At 32.4% G+C, this 21,833-nt stretch overlaps 2 protein-coding genes across 3 annotated transcripts; both read left to right on the top strand.

Moving 5' to 3' along the window:
* The first annotated feature begins 855 nt into the window (after positions 1-855).
* Positions 856-3,479, top strand: LOC116779458 (probable palmitoyltransferase ZDHHC24). The gene is made up of 2 exons (XM_032673749.2): positions 856-945; positions 1,095-3,479. The coding sequence occupies exon 2, from the start codon at positions 1,196-1,198 to the stop codon at positions 2,036-2,038; it is 843 nt and encodes a 280-aa protein (XP_032529640.2). The 5' UTR covers positions 856-945; positions 1,095-1,195; the 3' UTR covers positions 2,039-3,479.
* A 1,033-nt stretch (positions 3,480-4,512) lies between these two features.
* On the top strand, positions 4,513-21,657 carry LOC116779341 (junctophilin-1). Of its 2 annotated transcripts, XM_032673583.2 has the most exons (8): positions 4,513-4,853; positions 13,292-13,503; positions 15,768-16,042; positions 16,669-16,842; positions 16,949-17,283; positions 17,370-18,843; positions 20,029-20,235; positions 20,368-21,657. In XM_032673583.2, exons 1-8 carry the CDS (start codon positions 4,627-4,629, stop codon positions 20,452-20,454), a joined length of 2,991 nt encoding a protein of 996 aa, XP_032529474.2. In that variant the 5' UTR covers positions 4,513-4,626; the 3' UTR covers positions 20,455-21,657. The 2 variants fall into 2 exon arrangements, with proteins under 2 accessions (XP_032529474.2, XP_032529475.1); XM_032673584.2 differs by lacking the exons at positions 4,513-4,853; positions 13,292-13,503; positions 15,768-16,042; ... (1 more) ...; positions 16,949-17,283; positions 17,370-18,843 and adding an exon at positions 19,432-19,749.
* The last annotated feature ends 176 nt before the right edge of the window (positions 21,658-21,833 follow it).

Below are 21,833 nucleotides of genomic sequence, written 5' to 3'. Positions count from 1 at the left end.
TCTACCGCGTACAAATTTACAATGAACCTATTCTTAGTGAGCTCGTAATACTTGTTGACCTTGATGGCATGGTCTTTGGGGATGTTGTTTCGCGAATATAAAATTATGTCCGGTCTGGACGCCGTCATACAAATATCCTCTGGGATTTTATATATAAAATCCAATAGTTATAGCTGGAATATGATAATAGAGGAGATTGACATCAGAAGTGTTGGGCAACGTTGTGATCTGTTGTCTTATTTCTCAATTTTTTAATCTGAATCTAAGCTAACTAACGAAGAAAGTTTTAGAAGTATTTAGATTAAAGAAAAATTTATTAATACATTAAATAACCACGTTTTCAGTGGTCTAGCAGCAAGAAACTTTTAAGTTATTGAAAGTACATTCCCGCCAACAGTGAAAGATCTTGAGACAGTTTGTCCATTTAGGAATTTTATATTAAGATTTGAGTGAGTCGTAGAGTCGTTATTCTTGGATAAAAAGTGTGAGAATCTTGATGAGAAAGGAAAATAAAATAAAAGAGGTTCAATACGGAGAAGACTGCCATCAGTCGGATAGCATCGTTTAATGAATTCAAAAACCTTTAGTCACAGAATTTAAAAAATAAAATTTAAATAGGTATAGACTTTTAATTAAGAAAATGTGTTAAAGTCAACATTCATTATTGCAAGAAAAATATAACAAAAACTTTGACAGTTTTATGATGTCTTTATTTTTTATTTACGTTTAATTTTATTTAAAATTGTTAGCATTAATACAACAAAGAGTTTCACGTCCTTCTTTTAATCATATTATTTAATTTAAAATTCTAACTTTGTTGAATTACGAACCGATACAGGACTGTCAGATGTCAATATGTACTGTCAAAAAAAATTCAATTTGTTATTTGTCTTTTAACTACAAAACTTGTTTAATATCAGAATTTCGTTAAACTATTTATGGAAGGTAATAAATTTGTATATAAACCTTCATACTTATAAATTTATTAATGCGAAAATAATATTTGTTGGAGGAATAACGGTCTATTAACATAAGACATTATATATTTTCTCTCAATTAATGTATTTTAATTAATTATAGAATATTTTTTTTAGATATATATATCGGGTGCTAATAAATAAATAACGGCTGTGAATTTGTACAAAACTGCTACATTTTCCAACATAAAATAGGTTTAAGTATAAGATACTGGAAAATGTTGATAACTGTGGAAGGAGTGAAGAACAAGCAAATGAAAAGGTTCTTAGAACATGGTACATATCTCCTTATTATTTTCCTATTAGTGCCTGGTTTCCTGTATTTTGAACTCTGTGTTGTGCTACCAACTGTTGTAGAAGCTTGGACTATACCCTATTTTGTTCATTATATTTGTGCATCATTTTTGTTACTAAATATTGTAGGTAACATGATATATGGGATGTTTACAGACACAAGCATAAAGGGTAGAAATTTGGACAGTGTTAATAAAGATGGCTGGACGCTATGTTCAGTGTGTGAGGTATTGAGACCTCCAAGGGCTTGGCATTGCAACAATTGTGATATATGTATTTTAAAAAGAGATCACCATTGCACATTTTTTGCCAGTTGTGTTGGATATTACAATCATAGATATTTTATGTTTTTTACTTTATATATATTCATATCTATGCTCTATTCATTTTATTATAATGTGATTTTTCTGTCGACCTTTCTCAAATGGAATCATGGCCTGGTTATAGCCAAATTTATTTTCCCTTTAGCTACATTTGTCGTAGATTTTGGAGCAGAAAGCTTCTATGTCTTTTTGATTGAGATTAATTTTATTGTTGGAGCTTTTACTGGCTTCCTATTTTTTTTTCATTTTGACAATATTTTAAAGGGAAGAATTACTCCTGAGAAAAAAGAAAATAATAAAGGGACTTCTTACCACAAAGGTTGGAAGCAAAATATTATTGAAGTTTTTGGGATTAATTGGTATCTTACGTGCATATCACCTTTTATCCACAGTCCTTTGCCTGGCAATGGTATTGACTGGTTTGTTAATGACAAGAAAAAATAAGCATAAATTTATTATACTTTAATAAAATGTACTTACACCAAAAAGCCTTATGATAGATAAATAAGAATAGACAATTTATATTTACATTTATATGGCTTAACGAAGCAGAGATAATATAGAAGATTTGCTGTGGCTGAAAATAAGATTTTTAGGGTTTTTGCATTTATTGCTTTAAAAAAATTGTCATAGTGTTAAAATAGCCTTTGTAAACTTGAATGAAAAATTATTAAAATTTCAATTAAAAGCGTCAGAGGTTTCGTATTAAATTTTTAGTAGACAGACAGTTTTGGTAGAAGCAAACATTAAGGAATCATAGTGTTCTGTGCTAGTCACTCAACAAGTACATGAAAATCTTGTTAAATATTTACATATTGACACCAGATCTTATAAAATCTGGCTATAGATTTCCTTCTTATTTTAAAATTTATGTTATTCTTAAATAAAATTATTTTTAAAGTGTATCAGATAATTGAAAAAACATTGTGATTTTATTTACTTCAGATATCATATATTATTTACTTAATATTTAAGGATTTACAATACCCTTACAAGGTTGCTGCAGTTATAACGAGTTAATGATATTTAATGTTTATTTATACTATAATTTGTTATACATATTCTTTTTACATGTTTTATGCATGTGTATTTATAGTGACATATTATTGAGCAATAATTCAAAGGCCACAAAGGACAATCGTTTTAACAACTGTACCAAATGTGAGGTGACGATCTTTTTATTTATATATCAACATAAATACCGTCTTTTTAAAGATATTTTCATTAAGAAAAAAATATTTCTAGTTTGACAAAGTCATTTTTTTATAAAACTAGTCAAATTTCATAACTAAGGTACCTAGAAATTATGTGCTTTAAGGTTTGTAATTTTTATCTTAAGCATATGTAAGAGAATATCACGTGTTTTTGTACAAATAAGTGTAAATTTCCAGAAAAAATACTGCCTCAGTCAAGTGTAACTTATCAGCACATTGAGATGAAAATAAAAATACACAGATAACTCAAATATCTTACTTGTGATTAAATTACATTGATCTTCTTAAAAGTTTGTCATCTAACAGTACACATGTTTTCATTAAACATTAGTGCATAAAGTTTGAGTTTACTGTTCAGAACATCGATCAAGTGCAGAAAAAAAAAAGTTTTTATCCAAAAATCCACACCTCTTTGTGAGCCCATCGAATGCTCACCCTGACTTGATAAACAAATTAGTTTTAATTTTTGAGTACGCTTTCACAGAAACTTATACAAGTTGCTAGTTGTAGTTTTTCTTTAGCGTACATCTGTTCAGTATTTAGTGAAGTATAATTTTGTTCGTTATGTATATATATATTTTTTAATTTTACCATTTATAAATAAGTATAAGTTTATTAATTTAAAAGATTGTTTAAATATGGAAATAAATTATACGTAACCAAAATTAGTGTGTAAGTTTTTTTTTTTGTTTTTCACACATGAGTCTTTAAATAAACAATTTTTGATGTAATTAAAACGACATAATGAGTAGGATATATATAGATGAGTCCAACAAATTAATTTTCCTTCTCCTCTGTATATATTTATGGTCCTTCGTGGATATCTGCCTATTTGTATTATGATTGAGATAATTTATTTTAACTCCCAAGGTGAAGTTTATCTTATAACCCTTTTATTAATTTATACTGAAAATAACAGAGTAAATAAAAACATTCAAATCTTTTCGGTTTCCCGCTTACAAATAGCGGCTGAGTTAGTTATTGTAGGTATAGGCATATGCCTTCAGTTCAAGAATATTCCTGAAACATTTGCATGATGTTTAAATACACCTCACTTCCACGTGCCGTACGCTACTCCAGTCAAAATGTTTTAAAACATTCAAAATAAGACAAATTTGCAACGCCTGTATTTCCTCCTTATAGTTTACGAAGAAACTGAAGTACAATATTATAGCTTTAATATTTTTTTTCTTTTTATATAATATCGACAGACTTCCAGCAAACAAATAGTTTAAAAATTGACTAATATAACAAAAATGTAAACCGATTGAATTGGCTTTATTTCAGTAAAAGATCTTGAAACATACGTTAAATGATTGCATTACACGAACGTCTATTGTTAACGAGATTTTTAAGACGGTTATTTACAAAATGAAAAACGAATCTTATAGTTTAATATTAATTATTATCGCATACAAAATGTAGGTAAGCTATGCTGGTTCAGATATGTTGGTTAAGTGAACGAAAGTTCTTATGTTATTTATCGCCATAACCTGATGATGTTCGACATATTGTTGACATGTATTATCAAAGCAGGTGTTAGTCAGTGTAGTTAGGGCTGTAGCAATTTGTAGCTAAGTGTATTTGTTATTGAAATCGGTGTAGGCCACATAGTGGCGGTGCGTGTTATCGGAGTAGTGAGCGCGCTATGCGCAGGGCGGGCGGGGCCGGGGGTGGCGGCGGCCGTCGGCAGTAGTGTTCGCGCAGGACCGGAGTGCCGTTCACTCGGCGGCGCGCCACGGCGCGACATGCCCAGCTGATGTTTATTTATACCGCGAGCTCGGCGGAGGGCGCGCGCGGGAGGCCCTCCCCTCCGTGATGCAGCCGAGCGAGCCAGCCGACACCGCGCACGCCGCTAGCGGAAACCCGCAGCGTGGCCTCAACGGTGGCCGATTCGACTTTGACGATGGTGGTACATACTGTGGCGGTTGGGAAGACGGCAAGGCCCACGGCCACGGCGTCTGCACCGGACCGAAGGGTCAGGGAGCGTACGCCGGCTCGTGGCACTTCGGATTCGAAGTATCCGGCGTGTACACCTGGCCCAGGTGAGGTAGTGTCTCCGCCCGGGCTCGCACATGCCCGAAATCCGCGTCCGAAGCCGCTCCAAAAATAGTCTGCTATTAATAATCGAGTTCGGTGTTTCGCTAGAAAACGCGTGTAACGGCGGTGAAAGTGCCCGATGGTCCAACAGGGAACAAAATATTCATATCGATCTGTAACCATTGATAAGGACGAGTGATAACAGTTAACATCACGATTCTGTTAATTATGTCCTCGTTGTCAATTGGCCAGCTGTCACTCTTATAGACACATCCATTAGAGATCCAATAACGTTCAGTGAGGCAAAACGCGATTTTATAAATCGTAATTGAGGGCAATTTAGTACAGCTGTTCAATTTCGTACGAGATTTGACATGTCACATAAAAAAAATAATCACAATATCTCCACCTAACATTCATTACACTATATTCCATATTCAAGAATCAACTTATCTGCAAATGAAATAATTAATACGATTAGTAATTACAAAATAATGTTATGTGATTGGACGCCCTTTTAAATGTTTATCGTAGAAGAGCATGTCTCCCATAATGACTAAAGGAAATTATTTTTATCGTTTTAATAGCTACCGATATTTACCCACACATGAGTTATACCGACACAGTACGTGGCTCTGGCAGAATGCGGTGCTGTGCCAGACCTTCCTATTAATCTCGACGCTTGCTCTCATCTAACCCACTTTTGTGGGGTCGTTGCTCCATCAAAATAGGGAGCTCCCGACATTGTGACTTTACATTTCTTTAAATTTTAATTGTATGAATATTAAGAAGTGATTGATATTATTCAAAATGGAGCTTTGTAGGTGTTTGTAATATGAGCTTTAAATGAAATGCAGGACATTATGTAATTCTCAAATATATACTTAGATAGATATCTTGATATCTTGGGATAGGTTCCCACAATAATGCGGAGAATGTTCCTCTGTCACAAATCTTCACAATACTATGAATGCACAAGAGAATTATGAGATTTTTCGTTTATAAACTGAAAGCGGTATACATAAAATACTTCCGCGATAATTTTTGAATGAAAATTTCAAAATCGTCCCTTTCTAGGTAAATGGTAAAATATGGTGTTAAGGGCGCTTAATACTTTTTATTACTAGATAGGGCATGTGTTTGAAAAATAATATAAAACCTAAGCACAAAGAAATATTTTATTTGACGCTTTCATCTCCATGTCGGTTACATTTAATTTTTGTGAATTTATATCTTATTCAAAGCCACAGAACGGACAAAAAATTCGCAGTTTAAAAGGCTTTTTACCCTAGAGAGGCGGAGTCAAAGATGTGACTAAGGTTATGTTTACAGATCGGTTTTTCCAAAATACGAGATGTGATACTTACAACTTATATGGTCAAACTAAGAGGGGAGGAGGTGGGGTTGGTAAATTCTAATTAAAATGGTAATAAGCTTAAGAATAATAAGCAAAATTTAAAATAATATATCATATAAAAATATATCATAGGATTTTGATACATGACTCACATTTGTACCCACTTTCAATTTTCCGTCCATTTTGCTATTGATATCATTAAAATTTACCATCCTTTTGCAATATATTATAATCAATTTGCCTATAAAGAGTTTGCATCTCAAATTTTCGAACTTTCTGTTCAAGATCATGCAAGTGAAATTGAACGCAAATGAAATTGAACCTCTCTTTTTAATCCAAAGTTGTAAATGAGTATGCAAAATTCTACAAACTAGATGAACGTATCTTTAATTGTAATTACATACCAGCAATCTAATTGTAATATAACTATTAAAATATATATCCGTATATCATTAAAAGTTGATATTTATACGTGAATGTTTTTCCATTAAGGTTTTTTTTAAATAATTCAGTCTAATACTGGCCTGTTACTCGACAAAAACTATGAAAAAAGTTTTTACTTGTCAGTAAATTAGTAAGAACAAGACATTGCGTACATTTTTATTTATCATCAATATTTGTTTATACATACATACTTATTTAATATAATTTGTTCATCTCCATGGCCTATTAAATAAAGTTCGTAGTTTTTTCATACAAAAGTTTAGTATTATGTTTTGAGGGAATGAATAAATATTTGTAAAATGTTTTTCTTTGTACAAAAACCTTAAAAAAGCCAAGTTAACATTTTTCCTTTCATTTCTTCCCACATTGTTCGTATTCAATGGTTCTGTTCTATTATTTTATGGCTGTTCAGTTAAATTAAAACAAAAGCCTCATATAAAGTACTATACACAAAAAAAAACTACTCATAAAATAGTAAAGCTTCAATAAATCTCTATTCATATGTTATAAAAACATTTTTCATTTGCATCTTTGGGTATAATAAAATTCAGAGTTATTTTATTTATTAAAATATGTACTTTTAAACGGGTTTTCATGAGTTTATATACATATTTATTCGAAAACTATTGAATATAACGTTATCTATATAATTCCCACTTTTTAATAAGTGCCACTTTTAGCCTTCAACGTAAATAAAATCACTTAACTGATTTTATCTTACTATATATTAATGTATTGATAATAATAAACGATGATCAAATTATTTAACAAAGAGTTTTTAATTTAAAGATTATTATGAAGTTAATAAGACATGAAAAGATATTTTCTTTACATGATAGGAATATATACTGCCATAACTTACCAAAGGCAATGAGAAAGCTCATGTATACACTTTCAAAGTAGGCACACATTAGGTGCGCCCCAAGTACACTGTAGGTACATCGTAGGTACAAAAGATAACATTGCATAACGTGACTTTTAGTGTATAATTAAAAATAGTAAGATGACTAAAAAAATTCACTAAAGACTAAAGAATACTTGGCATTTACTAAAGAATTTGACACTCCTAAAATATAACTTTTCCTTTAGAAATTACCTACCATATAACCTTCATCAACATTCCGCCATCTTTGATAAGTAAAAAAAATTGGTTTAAAAAAGTTGTTAGTATAACGTAAAAAACATTTACCTTTTGGTGAGGCGGAAAATTTGACTAAAGTGCATGGAGTAGGTAAACCAAATCAAATAACTATCATATAAGATACATATTATATCCACGTAATGGTGAAAGATAAAGAAAAACACTAAATTTCAATAAAATATAATAATTCATGTTATGAAGATCACAACAATTTTATGTGCCTTACAGGAATAGAATACATTCTTTTTATTTTTTATTAATAGTTGTTGCATATAACAATTAATATTCTCAAAAATTTCATTATAGTTTTGTGTCATATAAATTAAAATATTGTAACTATATGACAAGTACGAAAAATGGAATCATTTTCTTTGGAAATAATATACATTTAGACGTATCTGAAATACAATTATTATAATTGTATTAATCTTATACAACTATTGAAGTAACAAGATGTCGATTATTCACTTAACAGGCGAGAGAATACAATAACTGGCATATATAAAAAATGAGCATAGTATTTCGAAATAGTTTGAAGGAAAAGTAACTCAATTCATTTACAGTTAATTTTCGTCAGTAAAGTTTTTGAGGAAACTGAGATTCATATCACAAATTTTTATCTGAAATCAATTTAAAAAGGGATAGCAATAAATTTTCATGTTTTTTTTTTATTAAATCTAAACAACGGCCATGATACTCTCATAATTTATATCTTTACACTTACATATGTTTATATTTCCCGCCTTGACGCTATTCATTCATAACCAATCCTTTTTTTAGAATTTATAGCTACTGAACTAAAAACACTCGTGTGGCGGAAAATTTATCACATCGAATAATGTATCTAATTCCCAAACGTTGTTCGGCCTAAACCCATTGTCATTTGCGTGACAGGCAAGGTGCGTCAAGCGCGTGGGAGTTGCGCGGCCGGCAGCCAACTTGTAGGTCATGTAGTTTTACTAATCTTCAGCTCATAGATAACATTTAATAACAACCAATTCGCCATTTACCATTTACCAGTAGTTCGTATAATTAGTCTCTCGCTTTGAGTTGCACTATATGTTGCGATCATTGTTTTATATGATTCTTGGCTAGCAACTCCTATAAACCAGCTAAAACTTGCTACTAAAGACATTTGGCCAGTCTAACGCAACGTATTAGTTTAAATAGATGCTATTTTTAAAAAGCTCGTACCGAAAAGAAAATTATTGTAATATAATTTATACTCGGAATTTGTTAAATAGTAAATTACATATATGCGGTTTTGTTTCTTGATTTTCATTGAAGGAATGGTGACTGTATAATTATGAATAAATTTAAATAAGAAGCTCCTCGAACGCGGCTTAATGCATATTCCTCTCAAGGTCACCGTTTAAGGAGAATTTCACTGGCTTTACTACCAATATTCAGTTACTCGACCAATTAATATAACTGGTGTGTTATAAATAGAGGTTAGAGTCGATTTGTTTCGTCCGTACTCGAGTTCTGAACAGGCCAATCCATTATCTTACCGCAACTAATAAAAACTGAAAGGAATTTAGTGTTACTCGCTGGCTTACGTCTATTGATGTTTGACTACGGCTACAAGCTAGCTGTTAAAAGAGATACACAAGTTTAGAGTAGGTATAGGTAATAGTTATATTTACAGTCATATAGTTTCCAATTATGCGGTACTAATAACAAATTGAGACTTGTTTATTTAGCAATAGCCACTAAGTATTCATATTCATAAGTTCAAGGCTAGTTTAAATGTTTTATTGGAATATATTGCGCTGCAAATTACTGAGTTTGTTGTTCCAAAGTACTAGTAAATAGGTGTCTTCTTACCTAAACTTATTAGGGTGCATTTAATTCTTAGTAACTTCTATTGATTTTAAATACCTACATCGTATGTAATAAGTGTACGTATAAAAGTAATCTATTTTTCTTTCTTACGTAATCTGTAATAATTATCAAATTTATCGTCACACCGAATTTTAAATGATATAAAATAAAAATATATACATACCTACCTTAAAAACGAAACTTCGTTCAAAAATATTTGAAAGGAATGAATGGAAAAAAAATGATGATCATATTAATTTTAAAAGCTCAGTAAATATCATAAAAGCGAATGAATGAGGATTGAATGAACGTATGAGACTTTTGAGATTTTTTAAACCACCACGCTCCAAAATACTTAACGGACACAGAGAGAACTTATAAATAACGTCCTATAATTTATAGACAAAATATTAAAATTTACACTATATATCAATCGGAGAATATTTTTATGCAAAAATATTTACTACGAGGCAACCGTTAAATTATCTTCTAATGGATTTCGCTATTCAATGTATAGTTCGTTATATCCTTGATAGCTTGTATCAATTAGTGCAACAGACCTTTACATTATGAAAAATATCATTGCAGAATGACAGTTACAGTGTGCACCATTAAAGTTAAATTCTTAGTTATGGTGAATTATTACTAATTATAAAGTTAGTTTTCATAAAAAGCACCAAAATAGATCATTATCACAGTATCAAAGTAATAAAATAACAAGAACATACTCTAATTATTAGATAAACAATCATTTTCGTTTGAAAAAAAAAAACAACTAAGTACTGCTATTTGATAAAAAAAAAAATCAAATTCAAAGTTGAAATATATACTAGCAAACGTCAGTTTGCTGAGCTTCAGTTGGTAAGGTTAACCTTACCAACTTTTAAATTAAATAACTATACTTTTTAAACTTGTGGTGGTGTGGTGGTTAAAATAATTTTTAGCTTATTTTATATAAAAGCAAATAGAAGAAGTGAGTGATAAAGAATCTTAATTATTTTATGAATTGTTACCCAAAAAGATTTACAATAAAAATCTTTTTATTTCTAACCTACAAGTTATTTAATCTGAACTTTTATTTACTTTCGGATATTTAGTCCATACTCTGCTTGTTATATAGTTACTGGTTGGTCCAAAACATAAGGTATTATTTATTTACCATCGATATTGACCAAAATGATTGTTCCTAAACTCATTATTCTTAAACATGAAGAGTTCAATACAAAAGACTTTAAATTCAAACAAATTGAGCTTTTTAGTCGTCGGTCTTATTATCTGTAATATTTATTCCTTTATATAATCTGTAAATGTTCTGTAATGCCAAGTAATCTGCTAGTTTTTAACCACACCACACAGCACAAGGAAACACAAATAATTTTACGGTGTTTTCTGGATTCTCTGAATCCCTAAAATTCTAATGAGTAATATAAAACACAAGCAAAGGAAGAACATAAGTGATCACGTTAATCACACTTCTCCTTCCCAAAATAAAAAAACCGAAAACCTCAGCGTTATTATTTAAACGTGTGTCACTATAGTTGTTATTTCTATGCTGAAAACAAATATAAAAGACTTGAATAGCAGTATGATTTGAAAATTTATTAGCACATAATATTGGATACCGAACTAGTCACCATATTAAAACTATTATAAGTATTCAGTGCATTATAGTCCGAGGATGATAGAGTGGACGTTAAATCTGAACCTTTTCTACCTCAGAGGCTCAGAGTTCCATAAGTATAAGTTATTTATGAATAGATATTATAACAACAATTGTATTATTTATAATGATGTTAGTTCTCATCTTAAGTTATGTTAGAAATTTTACAGAAACAAAAGGTATTTGAGATCTCTTTGTAATAAACATTTGAATGGAATACAACTTATTTAACGTTTCTATATATATATATAATATTATTGAAAGTTTGTATTAACAACACAATGCTAATGAAGTAGTTGTCGAAAACGGTAAAAATATTAATATCAATTGTGATTTACATAGAAAATTTAGGATAATTACAATTCGACAAAATTATCAAATCAAAATGATAGTCGCAGAATATAAACTACTATTCTGTTCATGCAAAAACCTCAATCAGTTAGAATGGTCACGCACGTCATGTCTGATGGTATTATAGCCATAGTAAATGTCAGGCAATGTTGTACCAAGTTCAGGGTCAGGGGCAAAATAATTCCGTTGAGATAACTTCAATACAAGCACTGGCAGAATCAAACGATGAATTATAGATAAATTAACGCTAGAATAGTTGAATTCGAATGTCAAATAAATCAGACGTTCTATTGGTTCAGTAAAAAGTTATAGCCACAAGGAATCATACGTTTTTATAGGTCGTATAAAAGAAATTGCTTATATACCAATATTCACACTCATTAACATTCCTTTTCCTAATACAAATTCTTCCACGATATCACACCGCGTTTAACATTAAATACATAGAAATAAGCAACAGAAAAAAGAAAATTTTTAGACGCTATTTATTCGGTATTTGGTAATTGACAGAAGTAACACAAGCTTTTGTTTTATTTAAAAAGCAGAATACGTAACCTAGTGCTTAGTTGTGGCCCAATTTCAAAGCTTCTAGAGCCCTTCGTTGTTCAAGTAGTTGCGCTAGAAAAAGTGGAAAGATAACTGTGTTTTCTTAAAAGATTTGTTGTGGTATGTTTATTTAAAGACCTGACATCATTTACTCGGGCTATGAAGTAAAAAAATAGTTCAGATTGACCACAATTCGATTTTCGATATAAAAGGCTTGCTTAAGTCTAAGAGACCTATGTGCTTATTTTACACACATATATATATATATTATATATATATATATATATATATATATATATATATATATATAAAGATTGAAATATTAAAGAGTATCGATCCTTGATCAGTTACGGACGTCGCTCGTTATAGAGCAGGAAATTGCTATTTTTTTTCTAATTGTAAATAAATCCAGTGACAGAATAGTCTTCGGACAAAAGTTAACTATTTAAAAATGAATTTATTAAAATCATTTCATGTTGTAGATTGATTCGTCAGAGTTCAATTTTCATATATCGAATCAACATGTGTTAAATTATTTAAAAACCACCTTAATTTGCTTTGAATAAAAGATATTTTATAATAAAACGTATCAGAAACCAGTAAACAGAGGTCTATTATTTAATTAAATGTCTAACGTCTAATTAGGAATCCCCCTATTATTGTTTTATTGAAGTATTTATTCGTTTACATATAATAGGCATTTTATTATTTTTATATAATAGGCATCTCTCAAAACGTTTTTTAGAGAAATATATAGGTATATATGTACATAAAATTCTAAATTTTATTTTTGGGCCGTTCAAAATAGCTTTTAAAAAAGTAAATAGCTGCAATAACAGCATAACCTGAAAGAAGCATACATTTCAGCGCAGAGTCATGAAAAATTCAGTTCTAAATAAACAAACCGACCGTGAAACTTTCGTCATGGTAATTTCCATAAAATAGCTCAGTTTTTTTAAGCTAAAATAAAAGACTCGTTTATGCTAATTTTATTAAGAGAGCATACTTTTCTTATTAATCCCGGACGGATAAATATATATAAAGAGTTTGTTGTCTGCCATCTACAATTTCTGTTGGTTTGAATTTAGTATAAGTTTAATTATTTTCATTTATATTGCAGTGGTAGTTCATTTGAGGGGCAATGGCAGAACGGAAAGCGACACGGTCTGGGCGTGGAGACACGAGACCGATGGTTGTACCGTGGAGAATGGACACAAGGCTACAAGGGTCGCTACGGCGTGCGGCAAAGCAGCACCAGCAACGCCAAGTACGAAGGCACCTGGGCCAACGGCCTCCAAGACGGATACGGTTCAGAAACATATGCGGACGGCGGTAAGCATACTTCGAATACCGACAAAAATAAATAATTTCACATGACCATGAATCCGCATAGTTTGAACTAGCGCGGTGTTTAGCGATTCTTTTTTTCTCTAAGAATTCCGTGAGTGATTTACAACAAGCAGGGGCGAGCATTGATGAGGTTAGCTCACCGGGTTTGCTAATAAATATTTGACCGAATTGTATCAAGGTACTTTGTTTAAAATGTTTTGATCGTAGCAATTAATGCCCCGAGCTTGAGTAAAAAATCATTGGCACAGCCAATGCTCTATTTATAGTGTGTATGGTAATAGTACCTAGTTCATATTAAAAAGTTTCACTGAACAGTGTTAATTTTTTATATAATTTTACAAGAATTAAGTCAACTTTTAATAATAAAATTAATCTTACATCAATCATGTGAAAAAGATATAAAAATAAAATATGTCTTTTAATGGTTCTATTAAGAAAAACCAAGCGGTTATTGCATAAATTTAAATCTAAATTTTTACTTTAATGGGACAATAAATAACATAGCTGGTTCTAAAGACAATGAAAGTGAAATCAAATTAAAAGCAAATTAATACTATTTGATAATAAAAAAATAAATAGACAACATCGCTTTTATTGTTCTGAACATATAATGCACTCAAATTCCTTAAACTAATAACAGTTTTAAATAATATAACACATAAGTAATTAAAAAAATACAGTATGTCTTCTTATGTCACCTCTATTTCAAAATAATTTTCTTTCAAAACGGTATATAACCTACATAAGCTGTGAAGCTTGTGCGTACAACAGCCCCATAACAAGTTTATGGGCGTCCGGGTGTGATTAAACCTTGTGAGGCATTAATTTTAAATTGTCTCATCGATGTATTCCTTTCTTTAAAAACTATTTTTATTGACATTCTAAATGACATCAATTAAATGTCATTTTAGTTGTCTGCGACAAATTTGAACGTCAATTTTTTTAACATTGATTTAATACTTTTTAACTGTCATATATACAATCGATCATACATGTATTATAAAATATATATTCTTTTAAAATTCTATTACTAAACGAACTCATCTAATATATTCACGTGCAAACATTTCAGTTGGAATATTTATTACAGGAAACTCGCCATACTGGAGTACAGGTTGCTATTTTTTAACGCTATAAATATTTCTGAACGCAACTTAAAACGTCTGCAGCTCTGCTTCCATCGTCTTAATAATAACCATGCACATGAGAATCACCTAATGACCTACATTATGACTGCGTAAACTTTAAGAACCTCCTTGCGCTAATTTTTTTTAGATTAATTTAATTTTTATTTGAATGTGATATTTTCAATATCAGTTATATGGAATTTCTCTATTACTCCTAATTTAGTTAGGAGTTAAGGAGAAATTGTGAGTTATGAAAATAAATTGCAAGGAATTATATAAAATAAATTTTTATCGGACACTTTGGAGTTAATTTATAGAACACTGTCGATTTTTATATTATTAAATATTCTGCCACGTATATAAACGACATGTATGTATAGTACAAAGCTATGTACAAATTCTTAAGTATTCTATACGTCAAAGTATTAAAATATAACTACGTTGTATTTAAAACCAGGGAGGTGCTGAAAAAATGTGAATTAGCGGTCTATTTTGTTGTAGCAACCTTGAAACAACACCAAAAATTAGATACGTAACAGTGGCGTGCATTACCATGAAACAGCGTCATACCTTCCTCGCTCGTCGACGCCCGCCCTGTTGACTCACGATCGTATTAAGATTTGTCATTCATAAAATCTCAAATATTGCAAAGTGAATCGTTTTCTCGAAAACATAATTTATAATTATTAGTCATATTTCTCATCCGTTGAGAACTAACAGGAAATATCAACGTTTCCTCCTAAACCTTAACTGTTATTTTTATGTGTTCGATGTGAGTATTCGGAAACTCCGCTTCACAGCAAATCTGCAAAGATTGAGTGAGATACTTAATTAATATTTGTATAATTTAATAGGTTTGAGTAAGGCCCTGCAGCACGGCCGCTGTCCACGGCCCTTGCGGTTTAAATATAGATCAGGCACGCCCCGCACGCCTCTACACAATCATGCCGACGGCTCGTTTCATGCCTTTATAAAAAAAACCGAATCGAAGACACTTGAGTCATTAGCAATAATTAAATACCGCCGCAGACCTTACTACAATGGATGTCAGATGCCCGAATTAGCATCGCGTAATACTGGCAGGAATTTTGTTTCTATAACACGTGTTTTCTTCCACAGGAACTTATCAAGGACAATGGATGCGGGGCCTTCGCCATGGATACGGAGTACGGACGTCAGCGCCTTTTGGGCTGGCTTCTCACTACCGCGGTGGTGGGCACCATCGGGGCTCACTATCTTCTTTGGCGGAGGCTACTGGAACACCTGATCCTTCAGATCGGCGTACCACGCGTATGGATGAAGCAAGGGGAGGCTTCGTCCTTAAGGCCAGCTCGGATGAACCTTCAGGGAGACGAGGATCACTCGTCGAAAAAACTAAAAAGGGACTGCTTGCTGTAAGGATCGAATACATCAAACGAATACTTTATTATCATAATAAATAATTTTAATTACAAAATTTCATCTTAATATATATTTTTATAACTACTTACTTACAGCCAAATGAAAATTAATAATGTTTGGTTTTCTAAAATAAGAATTATCATATAAAACTATTTTTACACATATAACTTGAACTGTAATAGTTTTTATTTAAACCAATATATAAATTTTATTGAAACTGACCTAATCCAATTATGTATTTTCAGTCCTTTCCTATTTTTTTTTCTTAATTTCTATTTCCTACAATAAAAAGTATAACCTTATCTTCAAATTTTCCTTATATAAATAATGATATAAAGAAATCAATTGGAGTTTAGTCGTTCGTAAGGTCAAAATTTTTATCAGTAATAAATATAATTGTATCTTATAGATAATACGTGCACAAAATTCCAAAATTCTATTAAGTATTAATTCACTATTAGACTGATTTTCTTCTTTTAATATTATGTTAAAGGTCCAACGCTATAAGGTAGATGAATATATGCATTTATTTTCAACAGTTTAGTAATTGTCTATTGGATGTTATTGGAGTGTCTTCGATGGCTTAACAATAATTGATTATATGTATATTTGTTTATAGAAACTTCGCAAACAGCGCAGTGCGGGTGAACTGGACAAACGCGGTACGGGCTCGGTGCGATCAGGAGGCTCCGGCGGCTCTGCATCATCATGGGTGTCTTCAGTCGAGAGCACACATTCTGCGACTACACGAGGATCACTGCACACCAACTCGAATACCAGTTTCATTGTCGAGGTAACATAACGTATCTGAAACAAAAAATAAATTCCATTCATTGTCATTACTTTCTTATATTAGTCGTGTAAGGAACTATGATTTGATCATCATTGTTTTTTGACAGGACGAGCATCTTGACGCAAGTGTGACAGAATCATATATGGGCGAATGGAAGAATGATAAACGGACGGGTTTCGGTGTTAGTGAACGGAGTGACGGTCTCCGGTACGAGGGCGAGTGGTTTGCGAACCGAAAATACGGCTACGGTGTGACAACGTTTCGAGATGGGACCAGAGAGGAGGGCAAATACAAAAACAACGTTCTTATAACCAGCCAAAAACGCAAACATATGTTTCTCATGCGTTCGGCTAAATTTCGAGAACGAGTTGATTCAGCGGTAAATGCAGCTCAACGTGCTTCAAAAATAGCACTACAAAAAGCGGACATTGCTATCTCTAGGTAAGTGAATGATTGCTAGGATAAACCATTTACACTCAAATTCAGAAAATATGTCTTAATGTGTTATGTGAAAATGTCTTCAACAGGACCGCTACAGCGCGAGGCAAAGCAGAACAAGCCGATGAATCGGCAGACCAAGCTAAAGAAGACTGTGATATAGCACAATCAACTGCCAAGCAGTTCGCACCAGATTTTAAGCATCCTGGTTTTGATCGTATAGGATTAAGAGAAAAGTATAGGCAAAAATCTTTCGAACCACAGGTCACTGCTGCTGTTTCACAAGAATCTGATAAAATACAAGAAGGAAAGAGCATTCCAAATCATATCCCTCCGATGCATTCACAGATTCCACAAATGAATAAAATGCCAAATGCTATGTCTTCTAGAAGACCATCTGCCCAATATCCAAATTCTGGCCATCAAGTCGATTCCAGAATTCAAAATAACCCCAATACTTACAATCCTAATGAGAGAAATCTTGGTCCTTCTTACGATCAAATGTATAAACCTAATCAAGACTCTTGGACGAATCCGAGCATATCACAAAATCAATTATCGAATCAAAAATCATATGGACCTATCGATCCAACTAGTGGACATAGTGTTTCACCTCCAGACAGTTATTCCCAACAACTACACCGATTACAACAGCAACAAAGCATAGACCAAAGCAACCAACAATATGTAAACCAAAATCGAAGATTTTCATCTTCTGTCCGTCCACCTAACACACAACCGTCATCACAGGAATGGAACGCTTCATCAGGGTTGACTAGACGACAAAGCATACTTGCACAACCAACCCATGATCCTCAAGGTAACATCTATGTCGATAGCGGTACTGCTTCTTACGGTAGGCACGAACTTCGAACGGGAACCATTCATTCTGAGAGCGCTTTAAATACGGAATCGCAAATGTACCGTCAAACCGGAGAAAACCAAGGTTACCGACAACAAATCGATCAGCAAATGTATAAGCAAGAACCTGACCAACAAATGTACCGTCAACTACCAGCAGAGCAATCAGGTTACAGACAAACACCCGACCGACAAATGTACCGTCAACAAGCCGTTGATCAACCCTTATATCGTCAAGCTGGTCCAGCTGAACAAGAAGGAATGAATGGTGATCGCGACGGTCGACAAGGGCCTCGGACATCAATTGATTATTTCGACCACTACAAACGGCCGCCCAGCAGAGACTCCAGTGTGGATCGTTATGGCAGACGATCAAGACAGCCGTCAGTTGAAGCCGTTCCTCCTGGTAGTGGATCGCGAGCCGGATCTGTGGCACCACAACCACCTCCTCTATCACGACCTGCTTCTCGAGCCGCAACTCCAGCCGGCAATGGACATTTAGCGTCTGGCCGCGGTTCCATTTCACGAGCATCATCACGAGAGCCTCAACCTTTCGAGGACTCACTTTTGCGAAAGCGAAATCTTGGACAGGACATATCTCCTTCGCCCTATCAACCAAAACGAACAGAAAGTTTATATGTCACACAAAATCCAGCGCCGCCCCCCGCTGTGCCAATGGGTGGAGGTGGCGGTGGAAGAAAGGTAAAATTACTGTTTTACTAGCATGATAATAAATTTCGATTATCATTTCTAATTTGTTTGCGTCCTTTTATTCCATTAAGGCTGAGACTATAAAAAGGTACAGCGTCATGTATATGCTATGGGCTATAAAACATCCGTTCTCCGTTTATTCATACACTAATAAAGCTATAATAAATTCAGATTGATTTCAATATTGATACCATAACTTCATTACATAATAAAAGACATTTTTATTGCTATAACAGCGAAATCTTATACGTATAGTATAAATACTATTCAAAATAATAAATTGACAACTAATATTCATAAAAACGCAATAAAGTTTAAATTTTTATATAAAAAAGCTTTCAAAAAGGGCAGCATGAACTGGTACCTAGATATATAAAAGAATTGGCACAAATTAAACTAAATAGTAGATAACGTAAAAGAGCTGAAACAATTGAAAATCAAAAGATAATGTACAAATTCGGTTTGCGATAAACATTTCTTATAAACTCTTGATAGCCCGTGATATGTATGGAAAGTACCGGGTAGTTGCGTGTTACGTTGTGTAGGCGGTGGGCGGCGGAGCACAGTCCGCCAGCCTGTTCTATTTCTAAATTGAGACAGTCATTCGCTGCCGCTTTCAGAGCACCATCTCCTCGCTAATTATATAAATAGACAGTATTTGTGATTGTTCGATAAATAAAATATTTCTGATAGAGTAATCTATAGCGAAAGTGTATTTGGGATACATTAGAGCATGGAATATTAATTTATTAAGGAGTCGTATAGTTTAATCGATCATAAAATTATTCGGATATGTGGTACCAAGCCGAAGAAGAAGAAGATGACGATCTTATGTGCTCACCGGCCATACTCGCGCGGCGCGCGTCTGAAAGTTGGATAAATGTGCCTCCCGTAGAGGTAAAAACAAAATTTAGACCGGTTTAATGCTTTATTTTCTTCAAAGCAGAATGAAGTTTAAAATTGGGATAAACAATTTTCTATCATCCATTAGCCCATCATACATCATAAATTTCTACTAAGCTTGATTATTCTATTTAATAAACCCATATGAACAATAGTGTGGTACATCAAAACACTACATCTAAAAGCAAAGAGACCCGTGAAATTTGAACGGGGTAGATTCAAATAAAACAGTTCACTGATGTAAAACTACATCTCCTTTGAACAAATTTTCAGATACTGAGCACTCCTCAGACGCTACAACGCAAGAAGTCACTCCCGGACGTTGCTGCTATGCCGCGGCTGCCTGACGGTGGTGGCATGTCTCGGGAAGAAGTCTCCGCTCTGGGCTCCGCTCGTAGAGAGGAAGTCCGACGCATGCACGAAGAGACAGAGAAACTGAGAGCCAACCCTCTCCTCTACTTAGTCAGTCCGCAAGTTAAGGTATCCTTGATAGCTTTACTTAATCTTTACTATGAGATATATATTACACTTTGTTCTCATTTAGTACCCTTTCTGTTAAGTATTGTTATTATAATATAATGTCAATAAAACGATTTGTTTCTCTTCTTTCAGGACTGGTTTTCGCGTCAGCAGTTAGTAATTCTGGTATTGTTCATAAACATCTCGTTAGGGATCATGTTCTTTAAACTGCTGACGTAGCGTCGGCGGGCGGGGCGGGTTCGCCTCCATTTATTTCAATCGTGTATATAATTTTTTGTTTTGATATCAAAATCATCGAAAACATTTTTTGAAAAATAACGTGCAAATAATATCATTTGTACAAACGTTTCTTAACCCTCTTATAAATAACATGATAACATCTGGAACGTCTAATTTGTTAAGTACTTCGATTTGCTAGTGATTTTTATTGACATTGTGAAAGTGTGTAACAAGACAAATTTATACAATAAAGTGCAAATAGCCCCACCCTCGTCCAAAAAAGTTCTGTTGGTGTGAGAGTGAGAATTTTGTGATCACTAAGCGAAAACTTCGAATGTAAGGAGCACGATTTATTTAAACCTGCATATTGTAGGTTTTCCTCGTACTGTAATGTTAAAAGCTTGCCTTATTAAAATACCTACGTGTAAGTGAAACATGCGATTGAATAAATTAGTAACAAAAATGCATTACGTAAAAAACTGTTTAAATTATTTTATTTCCCTTTTTTTACATATTTGTGGCAACACTCATTCATACTTACTTATTAATATTGAGATTTATTTAAAAAGATTTCTATTTGGAGAAAGAATTTTTTTCTGGTATTCGTTATTTAATCAAACTTAAGAGATTAATTGTTTTATGCATGTATTTATGGATTATGTTTAGTGACAAGGCCAATGTCGGCATTTTGTTGTTAACATTTTAACTGTTTATTAAATTTTGTGTCTATGTTATATTTTATTTAAAATTTTATAATGGAATTTTTTTACCATACATTTATATACTTAGATTAATGATACCTTCATTGGTAATAAAATAAAAATTGTCTATTGTTATACATATATAATTGGTCAATGGAAAAATCGAAGATTTGTCTAAGTACTTAAAATTAATTGACAATGTTTTATACAGAATGTAGTTTTGTGTTGTAATTATGATGTCAATTTCTTGTAACTATATGTAGAATTTATATAAGAAATTTTAAATATATTTATTATTAAACTTATAGTGTGGGAGATTGTTGTCAACTTACTATTAAGAGAGTTGTGGTAAAAACGCGCAAACATAAATTGTTACCAAAAGTAAGACAATTTTCGCAATTTCATTATTATTATGTGAAAAACATTAAGTTATATTTAAGAGTTTTAATTACTTGTATCAATTTTATCTACGTTTCACAAATAAAATATTTTATTAAAATCATTACGATTTTTTTTTAGGGTTCCGTACCTCCATCGGCTAAAACCGAAACGTTATAGTATAATTTTATTGTATTTCTATGAGTCTGCAATTTTTTCTTCTTAATATTAATTAAAATTAATTTTAAAACCAAGTCTTCAAATAAAAAAAAGTCAATGCTCTAAATATAATCAAATAAT

Source organism: Danaus plexippus, chromosome 2 (assembly GCF_018135715.1).
Source record: "Danaus plexippus chromosome 2, MEX_DaPlex, whole genome shotgun sequence".
NCBI classification, from domain to species: Eukaryota; Metazoa; Arthropoda; class Insecta; order Lepidoptera; family Nymphalidae; genus Danaus; species Danaus plexippus.
Note: the sequence above shows the minus strand (reverse complement) of the source record. Positions and strands in the feature narration are given on the sequence as shown.

What these genes read in the sequence shown, in the direction of transcription:
- LOC116779458 (XM_032673749.2), top strand. Translation starts at nt 1,196, where the DNA reads ATGTTGATAACTGTGGAAGGAGTGAAGAACAAGCAAATGAAAAGGTTC.
- LOC116779341 (XM_032673583.2), top strand. Translation starts at nt 4,627, where the DNA reads ATGCAGCCGAGCGAGCCAGCCGACACCGCGCACGCCGCTAGCGGAAAC. An exon ending in CTAAAAAGGGACTGCTTGCT is followed by an intron (nt 16,043 to 16,668) that starts GTAAGGATCGAA and finishes ATTTGTTTATAG; the next exon opens with AAACTTCGCAAACAGCGCAG. An exon ending in GAGGTGGCGGTGGAAGAAAG is followed by an intron (nt 18,844 to 20,028) that starts GTAAAATTACTG and finishes ACAAATTTTCAG; the next exon opens with ATACTGAGCACTCCTCAGAC.